Source organism: Syngnathus typhle, linkage group LG21 (genome assembly GCF_033458585.1).
Source record: "Syngnathus typhle isolate RoL2023-S1 ecotype Sweden linkage group LG21, RoL_Styp_1.0, whole genome shotgun sequence".
NCBI lineage: Eukaryota > Metazoa > Chordata > Actinopteri > Syngnathiformes > Syngnathidae > Syngnathus > Syngnathus typhle.
Window position 1 is genome coordinate 6,803,990 of NC_083758.1, and position 18,698 is coordinate 6,822,687.

At 47.1% G+C, this 18,698-nt stretch overlaps 1 protein-coding gene and 2 long non-coding RNA genes across 5 annotated transcripts; 1 reads left to right on the forward strand and 2 right to left on the reverse strand.

Moving 5' to 3' along the window:
* Positions 1-13: 13 nt before the first annotated feature.
* On the reverse strand, positions 14-4,952 carry pnpla8 (patatin-like phospholipase domain containing 8). Of its 3 annotated transcripts, XM_061269029.1 has the most exons (10): positions 3,875-3,935; positions 3,635-3,711; positions 2,346-3,107; positions 2,128-2,277; positions 1,782-1,933; positions 1,625-1,719; positions 1,388-1,559; positions 1,270-1,327; positions 762-1,152; positions 14-686 (listed from the first exon to the last, which is right to left on the reverse strand). In XM_061269029.1, exons 3-10 carry the CDS (start codon positions 3,090-3,092, stop codon positions 412-414), a joined length of 2,040 nt encoding a protein of 679 aa, XP_061125013.1. In that variant the 5' UTR covers positions 3,093-3,107; positions 3,635-3,711; positions 3,875-3,935; the 3' UTR covers positions 14-411. The 3 variants fall into 3 exon arrangements, with proteins under 3 accessions (XP_061125013.1, XP_061125012.1, XP_061125011.1); XM_061269028.1 differs by lacking the exons at positions 3,635-3,711; positions 3,875-3,935 and adding an exon at positions 4,765-4,952; XM_061269027.1 differs by lacking the exon at positions 3,635-3,711 and having other exon boundaries at positions 3,875-4,008.
* A 39-nt stretch (positions 4,953-4,991) lies between these two features.
* On the forward strand, positions 4,992-6,433 carry LOC133145478 (uncharacterized). Its single transcript, XR_009710921.1, has 4 exons — positions 4,992-5,487; positions 5,558-5,614; positions 5,682-5,874; positions 5,955-6,433. It is a non-coding gene; the product is annotated as an uncharacterized LOC133145478 (long non-coding RNA).
* Positions 6,434-15,547: 9,114 nt separating this feature from the next.
* Positions 15,548-18,698, reverse strand: LOC133145397 (uncharacterized). Its single transcript, XR_009710895.1, has 4 exons — positions 18,466-18,698; positions 18,308-18,390; positions 17,429-18,237; positions 15,548-17,171 (listed from the first exon to the last, which is right to left on the reverse strand). It is a non-coding gene; the product is annotated as an uncharacterized LOC133145397 (long non-coding RNA).

Consider the following 18,698-nt stretch of genomic DNA (forward strand, 5'->3'; position numbering starts at 1 on the left):
CACAGTGACTCACTTGAATTCGAGAAATGTTTATGATTTCCACTGTACATGCGTACCATTTCTGATAAAACGATGCTAAAATTTGTGATTGAAGTAAAAATCTTCAATTTAATAAATGATTGCTAATACTGCAAAATATTGGAAGAGCCTAAAAGTGCCATTTTTAAATAAACAGCCCCTCAAATATTGGTGACATGCTGATCACGATGACGTCATCTTGTGCAATTTTTGTAGCTTAATATATTCAAGTCATTATTTAAAGAATATTTTCATAAAAAAAATCCACATCTAATCATAATAGTGGCTATGTTAAAATCATTTTTCAAATTATGAAAGAACAATTTATTACTAAACAGTCTACATACTAACAATTTTTTTTTTTTTTACTCAACAAACTTCTTACCAGACTAGTTAGAGTTTGGAGGTGAAATGGGGGCCCTCGTACATGTCCGCCTTAAGCCTGGCCCACTCGGACAATCTCTGGACAGCGCTTTTCTGCTGAGTCAGCACGCCGGCCGCCTTGCGTAGCTTAGCGTCGTTGCGCTCTAGGTAGCGTTCGCCCTCGCCCATCAGGAAATTCAGCTTGTCCACGCGGCTCTCGTTCAGCGGCACGTCTTCGCTCATGTAAGGGTTGAAGCGGAAGTAGGTGTCTGGAGGTAGGAGGGCGTCCAGCATGGTGTGCACTTCTAAAAAAAGACAAAAACATTTAGAATGTGTTTTCAAAATGGCCGATTTGTGCGGAAGATTTTGGCCCATGGTACCTTCTGTGTCTGTGGCGCTGCTGATGACATTGGTGAGCTTGGCTTTGAGGCTAGTGTGGGTGGTGCCGTTCTTCCCCGCCACCTCGTGCCGTCCGGTGCCAAGAGAGAGCACGCACTGCAGCGGCGTGTTGGGCCAGAGGCATTTGCACTCGTGGATGGCCAACGCCGTGGGGTTGTTGATCAAGAGCCCTCCGTCCTGATGGAGATCTTTCCCAAGGACGTATTCCTGGAAGTAGCCTGGCGCAGCAGACGACGCCCGGATGGCTTGCCACATTTTGTATTTGCAGTCTCCTAGGTAGTGCGACCTCACGCCTGGCATCAGCCTGTAGTTCCTGAACACAAAGGCCTTCAGAGGAAGGCCCCTGTTCACCAGCGTGCTCACCGCTGACACCTTGTGGACAAATAGCATATTGCGAGACTTTTTTTTTTAAATACATGGAGAAAAATAGTTTGGGTGGTTTTGTTCATTTTAGAGGTGGTTAGTGTTTTGTTTTTCCATCTGTCTTACTTTGGGACAGTTTGGATCTCTGGAACTCTCGATCATGCACCCCTCACCCATACGTTCCCTAAAAAAAAAAAAGAAATATATTGAGTGTGAGCAAAACGAACAAATACGAATAACTCACTTGAGGATGGTCTCCCAGATTTCACTGTCGTAGAAAGCGTGGCTCCAGCCCATCTTGACGGCCCCGACGATGACATTCTGCTTGAAGACGTCCGAGCCCAACTTCCTGTACATCTGCTCGCACTCTTCCAGGGGGATCTGAAAAATCCCCAGCATGAACGCCAGGATGGCACCTAAAAGCGAACAAAGAGCTGAAGCGAGATGATATTTTTGACACGTCAGGATGAAGACGGAATACCCGTGCTGACTCCGCAGATGTAGTCGAAGAGCTGGTGGACTCGTTTTCCCGTCAGGTTCTCCAGTTTGAGGAGGGTCTGCAGGGCCAGTAGTCCTCTATTTACAAAAAGCAACACGTCAACAAAGGAGAAGATTTCGGCCGGGATTTTTTTTCATACCTTGTCCCGCCTCCATCTATGGCCAGGACCCGGACTCCTCTACCTTTCACAGGATCAGTGTAACCGACCAGAGCCAGTGACTCTCTCACAGCAGCCTGAAAATGGAGGTCTGCAGCCTGACGTAATCGCAGCAAGCATGGGATGGCTTTTTCCTGGGAAAAAACAACAAAAATAGTTTGGAATCAAATCGAGAATCATGTGGTGTACCACAAGGTTCAATTTTAGGGCCTCTGCTATTTTCATTTAATTTTTGTTTTGCATTACACATAAGCTAGCAGACTTCCATTAGATGAGGAAAGTCCGAAGCAAAATGACTAAAAACACTTTCAAAATGATTCCTGCTCACCTTGATGGCCACGCCTCGCGTTTCAGGGAACTCCAGGAGGTGACAGCTGAGCTCCTCCATTCGACTGGTGAGGAGCTGGATGTCATTGACTCTCTGAAGGCCTTTCACAAGCGATCGGGTCCTGTTGTCAACACTCACCCTGGCTATTATCTGGAAAGCAATACAGGATGCATCAAGAAGATAATCCTGCGCTAAACACTTGACATTCTGTTGATGACCTTCTCCCTTTGAGCCAAAAGTTGTTTCTTCTTAGCTTCATCTGCTTTTAGATCTTCCCTAGCCGCCTCCTCCACAGAAGCTTCTACTACTGGGACCTTGTCAACGCTTTTGGCGTCTCCTCGGAATTTGGGAACCAGCGGAGCGATGTAGTTCCCCACAAAAGCTTGAACACTCGGACGAGGGTAGGACAGATAGTGGGTGAAGCCTTTTTTGGGGGAGCTGGGTCGAACTGGACCGGATGCAGCTGTGCTTTCTGTTGCGGGGGAGTCTGATGGAGGTTTAGCTTTAGGGTGACTGAGGTCTCCTGATGGAGGTGTGGCAGCAAGTGCATCAATGCTCTTGGACGCTGCAGCTGGAGATGAAACTGGGATACGGTCGTGCTTGCGTTCCTCTTCCTCCCCTTGACTACTCATGCCAAAGTAACTGTTGATGTGCTGGTCTAAAGTCTTGTAGGTCTCGTCCATGTTAGTTGGCTTGGAGTTCTTGAAGGGCTTTTCTGCAGCTTGCTCTTTGTTCTCATCTTCTGCTTCACGTTTTTCACCATCTGCATCTTCTACGGTGGCTTTGGTAGGCAGCGAGACATCCGGCCGAGTGGATGAGACCTTCTGGGCTTTCATCAGAAGCTTTTCAGCATGGTCGCTATCCACCACAGGGTTGCCAGGCTTGAAACGGGAGAACTTGGAGATGATGTCCGTGCTTCCTACTGCCTTGGAGACGCTGTCTAGAGTGATCCTGATCCGCGACATGCGTCCTCTGGCTCCCTGGGAACAAAAGTGGAGAGAACACGGGTTCATTCCCATCCCAGCAAAATACAGCGAGTTGTTGTTGCAATACACGAGATACCAATAGGGGGCTCTGTCACATTTCTAAAGATCTTTGTAGTCATGGAAACAGACCAAGCAAAAGAAATTCATCCACATTAAATCCTCTGGCAAAATGGATGATCGTCCACCATCTCGACTTAATTTACCGGTGGAGTTAAGTGGACTTGTCAAAACGCTGCGGGAGAAAGAACGGGACCCATACGAAGACCACATCAAGTGGATCGCAGCCAAAGACTTCACCGTGGAAGTTGGCAAAGAGAAGATTGCAGAGTATATTCGGACATGGGGATTGAAACCGCCTTGGATTTATAGTCTGGACTGCCTCTGCTCGACGGAAGATGAACTTCAAACCTTCTACCACTACCGGGCGCGCTTCAGCACTCCGTCCGGGCGGAAGCCCATTCAAGGGACGGCGAGCGTCTATTTTGCAGTTTTGATCTCCAAAGTTGGATCACAAAGTGAACCTGTGGATGTCCATTTTGTGGTGGAGTCTCATCGGTTCGTACACACGCCGGGGAAGATCCGCTTTGCTGTCAAGTGGCTGGTGGACATTATTGAGAAGAAGACTATTTTGAGAAACACCATTTTGACAGCGCAGAGACATGTCAACAGTGAATGGAAACGCATAACTGTCAAAAAGACGCATTGCCAAACGTCAAACTACGCACACGATTTGCAAAAAACACACCGACGTCGGCAATTACCTGATGAAACAAGAACGAAAATCATTCATTCGGTGCTCTGCAGCTAGCAACGTTAGCGCTAACTCAAAAACAGGGGGAAAAAAACAAAACAGGAAACTACGCAAGAAACGCCGCTTCCTTTGTAACAACAACAAATAAAATCCAAATTAAATTTGTTAAAAACAACGATAATAATAATAAAGCGTAGGATAGGTTCATCCCGAATTTAAATCTAACACATTTGTATATATTTAGACGTAACATATTTGTATAGTATATGCGCATATTATAGTGTAACGTGAAGCAAAATAGCACGTGATAAATGACATTATAATGCATTACACCTAACATGCATAATGCAGAGTATGAAAAAAACGTTTGAATTATAATTGATAAATGTAGATTCGATACGCAACAAACAATTATTTGAATTAATATCTGGTTTAACCTACATGGTATACATCTCCAGTTGTTGTTCCTCTTTGATTCGCACTGTTTTGATGACATATATTTGCGTAATCGAGCAATGCGCAGCATCGCTATATTGATGGAAAAGAGCGATTACGTAAGAGCAGGTTGAGAGGATCAAACTATTCAGACCAAAACGTCACCTTGTTGCTCCTTTAAAACAAAAAAACCGAATCATTATGTCATCGAGAACGACGAGCAACAAAAAGTGTTTTTTTTTTAATGCACAATGCAAGTTAGTAACTTATCATTGTTGTTGAGTTTTTTTTTTTATTTTTTTTTTTTAAATCATGCTTTGGGTGGCTGCCAAAGACTTCACAGTGGAAGTTGGCAAAGAACAAATTGCAGAGTTTATTCTAACGTGGAATTTGGATCCAAGATGGATTTACAGCTTGGACTTTGTCTACTGCACCGAAGATGAGGACACGATCTCCTACCATTACCTGGCGAACTTTAGCACCCCATCGCCGCAGATGCCCATCCCCACCGCGGCTGGCGTCTACTTTGTGATGGACGTCCCCAAAGTAGAAGCGCAAACGGATCCCATCGATGTGCACTTTTTGGTAGAGTCCAACAGGCTGCAGCACACACCTGGGAGGACAGAGTTCACGGAGCAGTGGCTGTTGGACATTATCGAATGCAAGATTGCGACCAGTGAAGCAATGCGCAAATTAAACTGACGGAAAAACTTGTTTGGACCTGTTCATGTATTTGATATTACTCAAGAATTGTCTCTGTGCAACGGTGTGGTGTTTCTTAACAACTGAATTGAAAATGAGTCCACGGGAGCACTGCAACGACCGCAGAATTTTTGCAAGAACATTTCGTTTTAAGAAGAACTATCGCTATAAATATTTTCATTTGATTGAAGGCAATGGCGTTAACCACGAAAGGAGATTTGGTCATATTGATAGGGTATCCATCCAAACATGTTGGGTGTTAAAAGTTTCAACGCATAGTCCGAAGCAACCCTTTCCACAGTAGTCACCATGACAGGTGACCACCTGGTGGCGCCCGTGTGCCAAGAGCCGTTGGACGATCAGGAGAAGAAGATTTGGATCGACGGATGTGACGTCAGATCTTTAGGTAAATTGAAGACAGGTGTGCTCAAGGGGAGTTATCAAATGCAGGTGCCACCGAGCGCGTGGCGGCGGGCGGTTTCTCAGGTAAGCTAGCGTGCTAGCAAATGTTTGTCGTCTCCTGCCGTTTTTCACGGAGACTCCATGTTTATTGCAGGATTTTCACGCTCAGTTCTCAAATGCAGGTGCCACCGAGTGCGTGGCATTTTCTTAGGTAAGGGAGCAAATGTTTGTCGTTTCTTGCCGTCTCTCACGACGGACCCCATGTTTGTTTGTTGCAGGATTTTCACACTCGCCACGGGGACTGTAGGCGTCGAAGTTAACTGGATGCTGCAGGGAGAGTTTTCAAATACGCCCCAACAATGTGTGGTTTGTTGCCTTTTCTCACAAGCTTTTATTTTGTTTGTTTGTTGCAGGATTGTCGTACTCTCGTGACTCGGCAACGTCACGTCCACCGCGACGGTGGGCCTGGAGGTAAATTGTAGACCGCAGGCAATTTAGCTCGCAAGCAAATGTTTGCCGTTACTTACGATGCCATTTATTATTTCTTCTAGGATTTTCGCTGAGTGTTTGAGGTTTGGGCCCGGCACGCCACAATCGACTTTGCGTCGCGTCGTTGCGCGTTTTGGTCGTTTTGCCCCTACGGTATTCCAAATGTCTTTCGCGTTTTTTTTCTTTTTAATGTTTGCCAGCATTTTTTCATTCGTCTGTTTGTCGAAGGTTCGTAAATGACGCCGCCGATAAGCGCGTGTTTGTCTAACTATAGGAAATGCTAGTTTGACTCAAGTCAATTAAACAATTCTTTATAATTTTATATTATGCGTGTGCCATTTCCGTGTTATGAAAACTGATGAATATGACAATTTGTTACGTCATGTCCAAATCAGACCAAATCTATTAAAGGACTGCATCGTTCCGTTACGCAACAAACATTTGCGCGGGTTATTTTCCCCCGTTTTGGACGCCGCAAACCTGGATCATCTGTCCAATGTGAGGTGAGTTGATGGATGATAAAATTAAAATATGAATTATAATCCTGATCAATGATCATAATTTACTACAATATAATTATATATACACTACCGTTCAAAGGTGTGGGGTCACAAAATTGTTTGGGTGACCCCAAACTTTTGAACGGTAGTGTATATATTTAGATAATTATTTATAGATTATATATATAATCTTCTGTGTAAAAAATCTTATAATATATATGTATACTTATATTCATAGATATATAATCTTATACAAATATAAGATAATTTATAATATTTAATTCATAATATTTTATTATAATAATATTTACACTACCGTTCAAAGGTTTTAGGTCTCCCAAACAATTTTGTGACCCCAAACTTTTGAACGGTAGTGTATATATTTATTTAGATAATTATTTATAGATTATATATATAATCTTCTGTGTAAAAAATCTTATAATATATATGTATACTTATATTCATAGATATATAGTCTTAAACAAATATAAGATAATTTATAATATTTAATTCATATTTTATTATAATAATATTTACACTACCGTTGAAAGGTTTTAGGTCTCCCAAACAATTTTGTGACCCCAAACTTTTGAACGGTAGTGTATATATTTTTTTTCAACTGCAAAACTCTACTTAATATGTATAAAATTAAATATTAATTATAATACTGATAAATTATAACTACGATATATATATATATATATATATTTCAAATGTAAAACTCTACTTAGTATGTATAATTGTTGCAAAATATCATGCCATTGGCACTCTACTCAAAATCTATTTTTGTTGCAATGATTTGTTTGTCTTTTGTAGCACTAAAAAAGGCCGCCCAGCCAGCATCCTTGTATACAAATCAAGCAGGAGGCTCTTGAGGAGCCATTTCAGTGATGTTGAGGACACTGAGGAAGAGTACTCCTAAATCAGGTGGAAACCTGTTTTTGTAAAGTTTCAGCTTCCCAACACACAATTAATGGCTGCCTGTGTTTTTGCAGGCTGCAAGAGAAGTCGAATGGGCTGAGGAAAAGTACAAGTCCATATCCAAAGGAGCAATGGCCTATCCAACGGAGCAATGGCCTATCCAAAGGAGCAATGGCCTAAAAGGAGCAATGGCCTAAAAGGAGCAATGCCATATCCAAAGGAGCAATGCCATATCCAAAGGAGCAATGCCATATCCAAAGGAGCAATGCCATATCCAAAGGAGCAATGCCATATCCAACGGAGCAATGCCATATCCAACGGAGCAATGCCATATCCAACGGAGCAATGCCATATCCAACGGAGCAATGCCATATCCAAAGGAGCAATGCCATATCCAAAGGAGCAATGCCATATCCAAAGGAGCAATGCCATGTCAAGTCAAGAATGAAGCAGCATGCTGCAAAAGTCGACGTGTGCGGATCATGTGCCCAGGAGGGGGCAGTGTGGTTGCCTTTGGTTATGGGTGTACGACGGAAAGGTTGCAGGAGTAGACAATGTTTGGAGGTCTGATGGTTGGTCTTGCTTAAGAGGTGTGCTGGGGTTGTGGCTTGTCTGGATCCAGCGTTGTCTTGTGCTTGGTTGCCATTGACGGCTCACTTGGGGGAGGACGTGGTTACGTGGATGGACACAAAACGAAACTTTGACGTGGATCCGAATGTCGAATTTTGCCACATGACTTGTACCATTTTGTCTTTTTCTAACCTGCCACTGTCGTACTTGCTGCGTTCTTGGTTCTCCCCCCCTCGGTGTAGGGCGGCGATGGAGCGAGCCGATCCCGAATGTCCAATTTTGCAATTTGACTTGTGGCATATTGTCTTTTTCTAACCTACCACTGTTGCACTTGCGCTAACCCAAACCTACCACCACTGTGGTACTTGCATTCTTTGTTCTCCCCTAGGTGTTGGAGCGAGACAGTCACATTTTGTGTCTTTTTCTAACCTACCACTGTCGTGCTTGATCTAAGCCTAACGTACCACCTTTGTTCTCTAGGTGTCGGCGGGTGGGCGGTCCACAAGGAAGACCTAATGATGCGAGCAGCGCCCAACTCATTGCATGTTCTGCCTTTTGCAGGCCGGACGCAAAAGGGGGGTGCACGGCCAGATCCAACCCGGCGACGGTCACCAAGAGTAGCTCGCCGCTGTGACCAAGTAAGCAAGTGACCTACAACTTGGGGTGCTCTTTGAGTTTCTAACATTTGTTTCTGTTTCTGCAGATGGCGACCGGGACGCGACACGATCTGATCAGAGGTGGACGGACGGCTGTGGCATCGCTCTGAAGTAGCAGAGTTCTGAGGGAGACCCGCTTCCCTGGAGGTGTCGACCTGCGCAGCTTCAACATGTGAAATAGATTTTTTTTTTTTTAGTTAATTCACACCAGCGGTGTCCAAATGTCTGTTTGAGGGCTGCATACTGAAAATAATTCCGAATTCTTTGACACAAATTAGTTAAATCAATTACGGAATTTTGCCATTCATATCTTGTGCTACTGCTACAAAGCGGTGTTGTGTTCATTCATGTGGTGTGTTGATAAAGTTGCCCCGAGGCTGCCATTTGGACACCCATGGTGACGAGTGTAGGGCTGCACGTGTATTGGAAATTGGATATTGACATGCACTTGAAGAAAGCAAAGATTTTCTTTTTTTTATGTGGCAAATGAAACATGTTTTCTTGCCTAACTATTTGTAATGAGTTTAGAAGATGACAAATCATTGATGCAAGTTAAAAGTAACTAATCTAACTGATCTCATTGCGATCAAATAGTTCACCTCCATCCCACAATTTTGCACAACTTTGCTATATGCAACGGTCAGGCCCAATACTGCCGTATCACTGATTTTCCAACATGTCGTGCAGCCCTGATTGAGTGCAAAACGCGCAAGCGACGGCAAGCGCAAGCGACGGCTAGCGCAAGCGACCGCGCAAGCGACTGCTAGCGCAAGCGACGGCTAGCGCAAGCGACGGCTAGCGCAAGCGACGGCTAGCGCAAGCGACGGCTAGCGCAAGCGACGGCAAGCGCAAGCGACGGCAAGCGCAAGCGACGGCAAGCGCAAGCGACGGCAAGCGCAAGCGACGGCAAGCGCAAGCGACGGCAAGCGCAAGCGACGGCATGCGCAAGCGACGGCAAGCGCAAGCGACGGCATGCGCAAGCGACGGCAAGCGCAAGCGACGGCAAGCGCAAGCGACGGCAAGCGCAAGCGACGGCGCAGAGAGACTTTTGTGCTTGTCTTGCAAGGTGGGAGAGACGATGCACGAAATGAAGAGCCGGCGGACGGAGGCCACCAGACCCGTGAGCAAAGGAAGGATTCACCCAAAGAAAGCAGTCGCCAAGTGATGAAGAGGAGCCTGACGCATGACTGGCCAAGGCTGACAAGAGGTGACATGGCAATCCAATACGCAAGGGTAGTGTACACACTTGTTGGTTTTAATTTGGTTTCCTTATGTCTGCCTTTCAGGGTTGCCGGGGCAGGGGATGGGACGAGCGTCAGCCTGCACCGAGAGGGACCGGGCCGCACCCACAAGACCAGGGAGGGGGCAGGTAATGAGTACGTCGACACAAGTGAACCGCATGCAACTGAGTGCTGTTTGTCTTTTTGCACTTGTGCCAGGCGGAAGACGAGACCAACCCCGGCCGGAGCAGACCCGGACCTTGGCCCGTGACGAGCGGCGAGGCCGGGAGGGCCAAGCGCCCAGCCAGCGTTGAGGGGGAGTATGACTTTGTTTTCTCTTTTGCGCTTCCCCTACCCGTCTGTTTGAATAGGGTCACTAGCAGCACGCACGGGCAATTGGGTTGCCGTGACCCTCTAGATACGAATTGGCAAAGTAGACACCCCTCCCTCCCTTCCTCCCCTCTCTCTCTCTCTCGCTCTCTTTCTCCGATGCGCCCGGCAGTACCTGCATGGCCTGGTGCACTCAGGGGGGAACGTGGCTATACCTTGCCCTTTGTGGAATACCAGGGTATAATGTCTGCCCGACTGGGTCCCAGTGTCGTCGACGGTGTCGAGGTCGAAGAGATTCTCCGTGACGCCCTCCGTGACGTCACGTTTTCCTTTTTTATCCCCCTCGGGGCCAAGCCAGCTCTCCTGGCCGGTTGTGCTTTACTAGTGCGCACCAAAGCCTCTTCTCATCTCCCCTTGCTTTCTCCCGCCCTCCCTCCCTCCCTCCCTTTTAGCAAGGGGTCAAACCTTTCATAACCCTGATCGCTCCAATGCGGGAGGGCCGTACGAGACGTGCGCCAGCCCGTGCGTGGCGCTAGTTGCCTGATTCAAACTTGCCTTAGTCAAGGTCGCTAGTGGAATTGTTCCGCTTGCCAAAACCACCACAATGTCTGCCTTTCAGAATTGCCGGGGCAGCGGATCAGACGAGTGCCTGCACCGAGAGGGACTGGACCGGAGCGTGAGACCAGAGGGTATAGCACCTTTCATACAAGAAATGCAGCTCAAAGCGCTTTACAACAAAGAAAGAAATAAGCATTGAATGCCTCACATAAGAACAGACATGAAAAGAACATGAAGCCATTAAAAAACAAAAACATGAATGTATACATACACAATTAATAAAGTGAGCTTAAAATAGGAGCAAGCTTTAATAAATAGGTAATGAGTTCGTCCACAGAAGTGAACCGCATGCAACCGGGGGCCCTTTTCATTTTTGCAGTTGCGCGAGGCGGAGGATGAGTCCAAACGTCGAGCACCGGCCGAGAGGGGACCCGACCATCGGCCGACCTTCGCCCGTGACGAGCGGCCTACAACGGACGGACGGACGGACGGGTGCAGATGCGGCGAGGGCAAAGTGCCCAGCCAGCATTTTAGGAGAGTATCACTGTTTTTCCCTTTGTTGCTTTCTTTCTTTCCCTCCCTCCACTTTTTCACTGGGTGTGCACACTGGCTGTCTGCATGATGCCTTTCTTTCTTTCTTTCTCAGCGCTGCGTCATTTTGCAATATTGTTGTTTTAATGTTGTTGTTTTTAATACATGAAGTGAACTGTTTGGACTGTAATTGTGTGTACCTCTGAACCTCAATTAAATTGCGAACTGAATTCAAGTGGTCCATTTTAAACATTGGCATGAGCAGTCTATAGTGCATAATCAGAGTTAAATGACAACATACAAACTGGAATCATTTGAGACTCTCTAAGGCAATTTCTCAAAAAAACAAATTGTCTTGTTAAATATGCAGTGTCAGGCTTTTTATTTCTTTTTTACACTACACAAAAAAGCTGTATGCATTCTAAATTGTTGACAAAAGTCAAGTAGCCTGACACCCATAGATTCAAACGATAAGCGTAAACCTACAGTCTATGTTGCGATCAGTAAGTTTGGCAACCCTGCTTTAAAATGGCCACAGAACTCAGACTCTTGCTTCATGTTTGTGCATTTTTCTGTACAAGTAAAAGTCGATTTTAATCAAGTCTGGCTTTTTTTTTAAATCATGCATCATGTGGGCATTCTTGTGAATAAAGTTCACGTTGGTGTGTTTTCTTCCTGTTGTTGGTCTTGTAAATAAAGTCTACGTTGGTGTCCGTCATCATTCACGATGCGCCGCAATTGAGGCTGCATCTCTTAAATATGGACATTATTGCATGTTTTGTTACAGGGCTTGGCTTTGTCATGTGCTGGCAGACTACAAAGAAGGCTGTTGCTGTACAGTCCAGGGCGTCGCCAAAGTAAATTGAATTTATAAACCTAGCGTGTAACGTCCAGGACCTTGGCTTTCAATTCAAAGCGCAGTTGCATGTTGTTTAACACGGCCAGCCTTGGTGCATGTACTGTGTGCTACCACCCAGTTCAGAGGTCAGTGAAAGCCACCCCGCAACCTGCATAGGTGGCACGCAAGTGAGGCACTCTTAATACCGGCATCTTTATTAAATTGACCTGATCAGACAGGCAAGATGAATTCCAAGTGCTGCCACCTTGTGGCGGCGTATTTGCCTCAACCTGTCTAACGCTCCATCTAACTGTATGCAATCATTTTTAACTTGAAACAACTACATGACAAATGATAGGTGCCCTAATTAGACAACTGGGTCAATGAGACCCGTCTTTTGCGGTTTGTTTTGCCCAAAGCAACCTAACAAATACACATAATGCACACTTGCTCCATTTTTGCTCTTATTTATTGTGTTATTTGTTTATTCATTTATCACTCCATTGTTTGTGCCTTGTTTCTATTTTTTTGTGTTTACTTGTATGTATATTGTGTACTATGTCTTGTCACCGTGGGATAGTGGGAACGTTATTTCGATTTCTTTGTGTATCTTGGCATGTGAAGAAACTGACAATAAAGCAGACTTTGACAAGTACTGCCGCTATCTCGCCAATGTGCATGTGTCTAAAAAGTGCAAAGCATCAAATTCATTTGCACGATCAACTTCTAAACCACATGCTAAAAGACATTCACCTGATGCCGAATGTCTTCTTCTGTAGCTTGCCAAATTCAACATTGCCGTACTCCAACGCGAGGCTGTCCTCAGCACTGCAAACCTTTGTGCTGATGGGAATGATGGGACTTTTTTTTTTACACCTTATCTAATATGTATCAAGCATACCAGATGGTGTTTTAGAACAGCCTACAATAGTCAATTACGAAAAGGAAAAAAAAAAAAAAAAAACTTAAAGTCCTAAAAAGATATATTTTTTTAATCACTGCAAGGAGGGAGCATTGGTTATAGCGTTAGCCCGTTCATAGGCAGCGCAGAGCAGTATATTTTGCAGTGCGGAGGTGCAGGCAGCGGGAGGCGCAGGCGGAGCATGGGGTGCAGGCAGCGGGAGGCGCAGGCAGCATGGGGAGCAAGCAGCATGGGGAGCAGGTAGCATGGGGAGCAGGTAGCATGGGGAGCAGGTAGCATGGGGAGCAGGCAGCGCACGCAGCATGGGGAGCAGGGGACGCAGGCAGCATGGGGAGCAGGGGGCGCAAGCAGCAGGGATGGGGAATCGAACCCTGGATCTCAGGTGTTCGAACGCAGCGACGGAGCCACTCGCCAAGCGTGGTGAGCTCGGCAATCACCCCGCTTCCACTTCGAGACATTCTCATCTGCTTAGTGGTGCGTCCCGCGCGCGTCGGGTGAGTACAAAAGAGTAGAGACCGCCGAGAGCTGCCAGGTCGAAACAGCCGACCGGTTGGTGACACGGCCTCTTGCCCCGTAAGAACCTGGTTCGATCCCAGGAGGGAGCGCACTCTCAGAGCTCCTTTTGCAAGTGTATGCGAGCATACAGCTTGCATATATAAGTATTTATTTATTGGTAAACGCCCAGTGTGGCCCCGCCCACAAGTGGGCGGGGCAATGCAGCTGGCCCCGCCCCCAGCACACTGGCCCCGCCCCTGGGAAAAAAAAATCCAGTAGCCCCGCCCCCAGCACACTGGCCCCGCCCCTGGGGGGGAAAAATCCAGTAGCCCCGCCCCCTGCCCTACTATGTTACAGTAGCGCAGGGGGCGGGGCGAAGCCCCGCCCCCTGCCCTACTATGCTACAGTAGCGTAGGGGGCGGGGCGAAGCCCCGCCCCCTACCCTACTGAAAGACAATTAAAAGTGTATTGAAAGACAGTAGGGTAGGGGGCGGGGCTTCGCCCCGCCCCCTACCCTACTGTCTTTCAATACACTTTTAATACACTATTAAAAGTAAAAGTAAAAGTAAAAGTAAAAGCAAAAGTATATACATATATTTATTTTTATATATATATATATATATATATATTTTTTTTTATATTTATTTTTACTTTTGCTTTTACTTTTACTTTTACTTTTAATAGTGTATTAAAAGTGTATTGAAAGACAGTAGGGTAGGGGGCGGGGCTTCGCCCCGCCCCCTACCCTACTGTCTTTCAATACACTTTTAATTGTCTTTCAGTAGGGTAGGGGGCGGGGCTTCGCCCCCTACCCTACTGAAAGACAGTAGGGTAGGGGGCGGGGCTTCGCCCCGCCCCCTACGCTACTGTAGCATAGTAGCGCAGGGGGCGGGGCTTCGCCCCGCCCCCTGCGCTACTGTAACATAGTAGGGCAGGGGGCGGGGCTACTGGATTTTTTTCCCCCAGGGGCGGGGCCAGTGTGCTGGGGGCGGGGCTACTGGATTTTTTTCCCCAGGGGCGGGGCCAGCTGCATTGCTCCGCCCACTTGTGGGCGGGGCCACACTGGGCGTTTACCAATAAATAAATACTTATATATGCAAGCTGTATGCTCGCATACACTTGCAAAAGGAGCTCTGAGAGTGCGCTCCCTCCTGGGATCGAACCAGGTTCTTACGGGGCAAGAGGCCGTGTCACCAACCGGTCGGCTGTTTCGACCTGGCAGCTCTCGGCGGTCTCTACTCTTTTGTACTCACCCGACGCGCGCGGGACGCACCACTAAGCAGATGAGAATGTCTCGAAGTGGAAGCGGGGTGATTGCCGAGCTCACCACGCTTGGCGAGTGGCTCCGTCGCTGCGTTCGAACACCTGAGATCCAGGGTTCGATTCCCCATCCCTGCTGCTTGCGCCCCCTGCTCCCCATGCTGCCTGCGTCCCCTGCTCCCCATGCTGCGTGCGCTGCCTGCTCCCCATGCTACCTGCTCCCCATGCTGCTTGCTCCCCATGCTGCCTGCGCCTCCCCATGCTGCCTGCGCCTCCCCATGCTGCCTGCGCCTCCCCATGCTGCCTGCGCCTCCCCATGCTGCCTGCGCCTCCCCATGCTGCCTGCTTCTCCCCATGCTGCCTGCGCCTCCCGCTGCCTGCTCCCAATGCACCCCATGCTGCCTGCGCCTCCCGCTGCCTGCATCTCCGCACTGCAAAATATACTGCTCTGCGCTGCCTATGAACGGGCTAACCAATGCTCCCTCCTTGCAGTGATTAAAAAAATATATCTTTTTAGGACTTTAACTTGTTTTTTTTTTTTTTCCTTTTCGTAATTGACTATTGTAGGCTGTTCTAAAACACCATCTGGTATGCTTGATACATATTAGATAAGGTGTAAAAGAAAAAGTCCCATCATTCCCATCAGCACAAAGGTTTGCAGTGCTGAGGACAGCCTCGCGTTGGAGTACGGCAATGTTGAATTTGGCAAGCTACAGAAGAAGACATTCGGCATCAGGTGAATGTCTTTTAGCATGTGGTTTAGAAGTTGATCGTGCAAATGAATTTGATGCTTTGCACTTTTTAGGCACATGCACATTGGCGAGATAGCGGCAGTACTTGTCAAAGTCAGCTTTATTGTCAATTTCGTCACATGCCAAGATAAAAAAAGAAATCGAAATAACGTTCCCACTATCCCACGGTGACAAGACATAGTACACAATATACATACAAGTAAACACAAAAAAATAAAAACAAGGCACAAACAATGAAGGAGTGATGAATAAATGAACAAATAACACAATAAATAAGAGCAAAAATGGAGCAAGTGTGCATTATGTGCATTTGTTAGGTTGCTTTGGGCAAAACAAACCGCAAAAGACGGGTCGCATTGACCCAGTTGTCTAATTAGGGCACCTATCATTTGTCATGTAGTTGTTTCAAGTTAAAAATGATTGCATACAGTTAAATGGAGCGTTAGACCGGTTGAGGCAAATACGCCGCCACAAGGTGGCAGCACTTGGAATTCATCTTGCCTGTCTGATCAGGTCAATTTAATAAAGATGCCGGTATTAAGAGTGCCTCACTTGCGTGCCACCTAAGCAGGTTGCGGTGTGGCCGTTACTGAACTCTGAACTGGGTGGTAGCACACAGTACATGCACCAAGGCTGGCCGTGTTAAGCAACATGCAACTGCTTTGAATTGAAAGCCAAGGTCCTGGACGTTACACGCTAGGTTTATAAATTCAATTTACTTTAGCGACGCCCTGGTCTGTACAGCAACAGCCTTCTTTGTAGTCAGCCAGCGAATGAAGCCAAGCCCTGTAACAAAACTTGCAATAAGTTTTATATTTAAGAGATGCATCATTTGCGGCGCATCGTGAATGATGACTGACACCAAAATTGACTTTATTTGCAAGACCAACAACAGGAAGAAAACACAGCAACGTGGACTTTATTCACAAGAATGCCCACATGATGCATGATTAAAAAAAAAGCCTCGGCCCCGATTAAAATAGACTTTTACTCGTACAGAAAAATGCAACAACATAAAGCAAGATTCTGAGTTCAGTGGCCATTTTAAAGCGGGGTTGCCAAACGCATTGATCGCAACAGAGACTGTAGGTTTACGCTTATCGTTTGAATCTATGGGTGTCAGGCTACTTGGCTTTCGTCAACCATTTAGAATGCATACAGCTTTTCTTTGTGTAGTGTAAAAAATAAATAAAAAGCCTGACACTGCATATTTAACAAGACAATTTGGTTTGAGACTAACTTCACAATTGCCTTATTGAGAGTCTCAAATGATTCCAGTTTGTATGTTGTCATTTAACTCTGATTATGCACTATAGACTGCTCATGCCAATGTTTAAAATGGACCACTTGAATTCAGTTCAGTTTAATCCAGGTTCAGAGGTGTACACACACACACACAATTACAGTCCAAACAGTTCACTTCATGTATTAAAAACAACAACATTAAAACAACAATATTGCAAAATGACGCAGCGCTGAGAAAGAAAGAAAGGCAGACAGCCAGTGTGCACACCCAGTGAAAAAGTAGAGGGAGGGAAAGAAAGAAAGCACCAAAGGAAAAACAGTGATACTCTCCTTAAATGCTGGCTGGGCACTTTGCCCTCGCCGCATCTGCACCCGTCCGTCCGTCCGTTGTAGGCCGCTCGTCACGGGCGAAGGTCGGCCGATGGTCGGGTCCCCTCTCGGCCGGTGCTCGACGTCTGGACTCATCTTCCGCCTCGCGCAACTGCAAAAATGAAAACGGCACCCGGTTCACTTCTGTGGACGTACTCATTACCTATTTATTAAAGCTTGCTCCTATTTTAAGCTCACTTAATTGTGTATGCATGCATTAATTTTTTTGTTTGAATGTCTTCATGTTCTTTTTAGGTCTGTTCCTATGTGAAGCATTCAATGCTTATTTCTTTCTTAGTTGTAAAGCGCTTTGAGCTGCATTTCTTGTATGAAAGGTGCTATACAAATAAAGTTGACTATTATTATTACCCTCTGGTCTCGCGCTCCGGTCCAGTCCCTCTCGGTGCAGGCACTCGTCCGATCCGCTGCCCCGGCAATCCTGAAGGGCAGACATATTTGGCAAGAGGAACATTTCCACTAGCAACCTTGACGAAGGCAAGTTTGAATCAGGCAACTGGCGGCACGCATGGGCTGGCGCACGTCTCGTACAGCCCTCCCGCATTGGAGCGATCCGGGTTATGAAAGGTTTAACCCCTTGCTTAAAGGGAGGGAGGGAGGTAGGGCGGGAGAAAGCGAGGGGAGATGAGAAGAGGCTTTGGTGCGCACTAAAGCACAACCGGCCAGGAGAGCTGGCTTGGCCCCGAGGGGGAAAAAAAAGGAAAACGTGACGTCACGGAGGGCGTCACGGAGAATCTCTTCGACCTCGACACCGTCGACGACACTGGGACCCAGTCGGGCAGACATTATACCCTGGTATTCCACAAAGGGCAAGGTATAGCCACGTTCCCCCCTGAGTGCACCAGGCCATGCAGGTACTGCCGGGCGCATCGGAGAAAGAGAGCGAGAGAGAGAGAGAGAGAGGGGAGGAAGGGAGGGAGGGGTGTCTACTTTGCCAATTCGTATCTAGAGGGTCACGGCAACCCAATTGCCCGTGCGTGCTGCTAGTTACCCTATTCAAACAGACAGGGAAGGAGGGAGGGAGAGCGCAAAAGAAAAAACAAAGTCATACTCCCCGTCAACGCTGGCTGGGCGCTTGGCCCTCCCGGCCTCGCCGCATCGCCGCTCGTCACGGGCCAAGGTCCGGGTCTGCTCCGGCCGGTGTTGGACTCGTCTTCCGCCTCGCACAACTGCAAAAAGACAAACAGCACTCAGTTGCATGCGGTTCACTTGTGTCGACGTACTCATTACCTGCCCCCTCCGTGGTCTTGTGGGTGCGGCCCGGTCCCTCTCGGTGCAGGCTGGCGCTCGTCCCATCCCCTGCCCCGGCAACCCTGAAAGGCAGACATAAGGAAACCAAATTAAAACCAACAAGTACACCACCCTTGCATATTGGATTGCCATGTCACCTCTGGCCAGCCTTGGCCAGTCATGCATCAGGCTCCTCATCACTTCTTTGGGTGAATCCTTCCTTCACCTGGGTCTGGTGGCCTCCATCCGCCAGCTCTTCATTTCGTACCTCGTCTCTTTCACCTTGCAAGACAAGCACAAAAGTCTCGCTGCGCTTGCCGTCGCTTGCGCTTGCCGTCGCTTGCGCTTGCCGTCGCTTGCGCTTGCCGTCGCTTGCGCTTGCCGTCGCTTG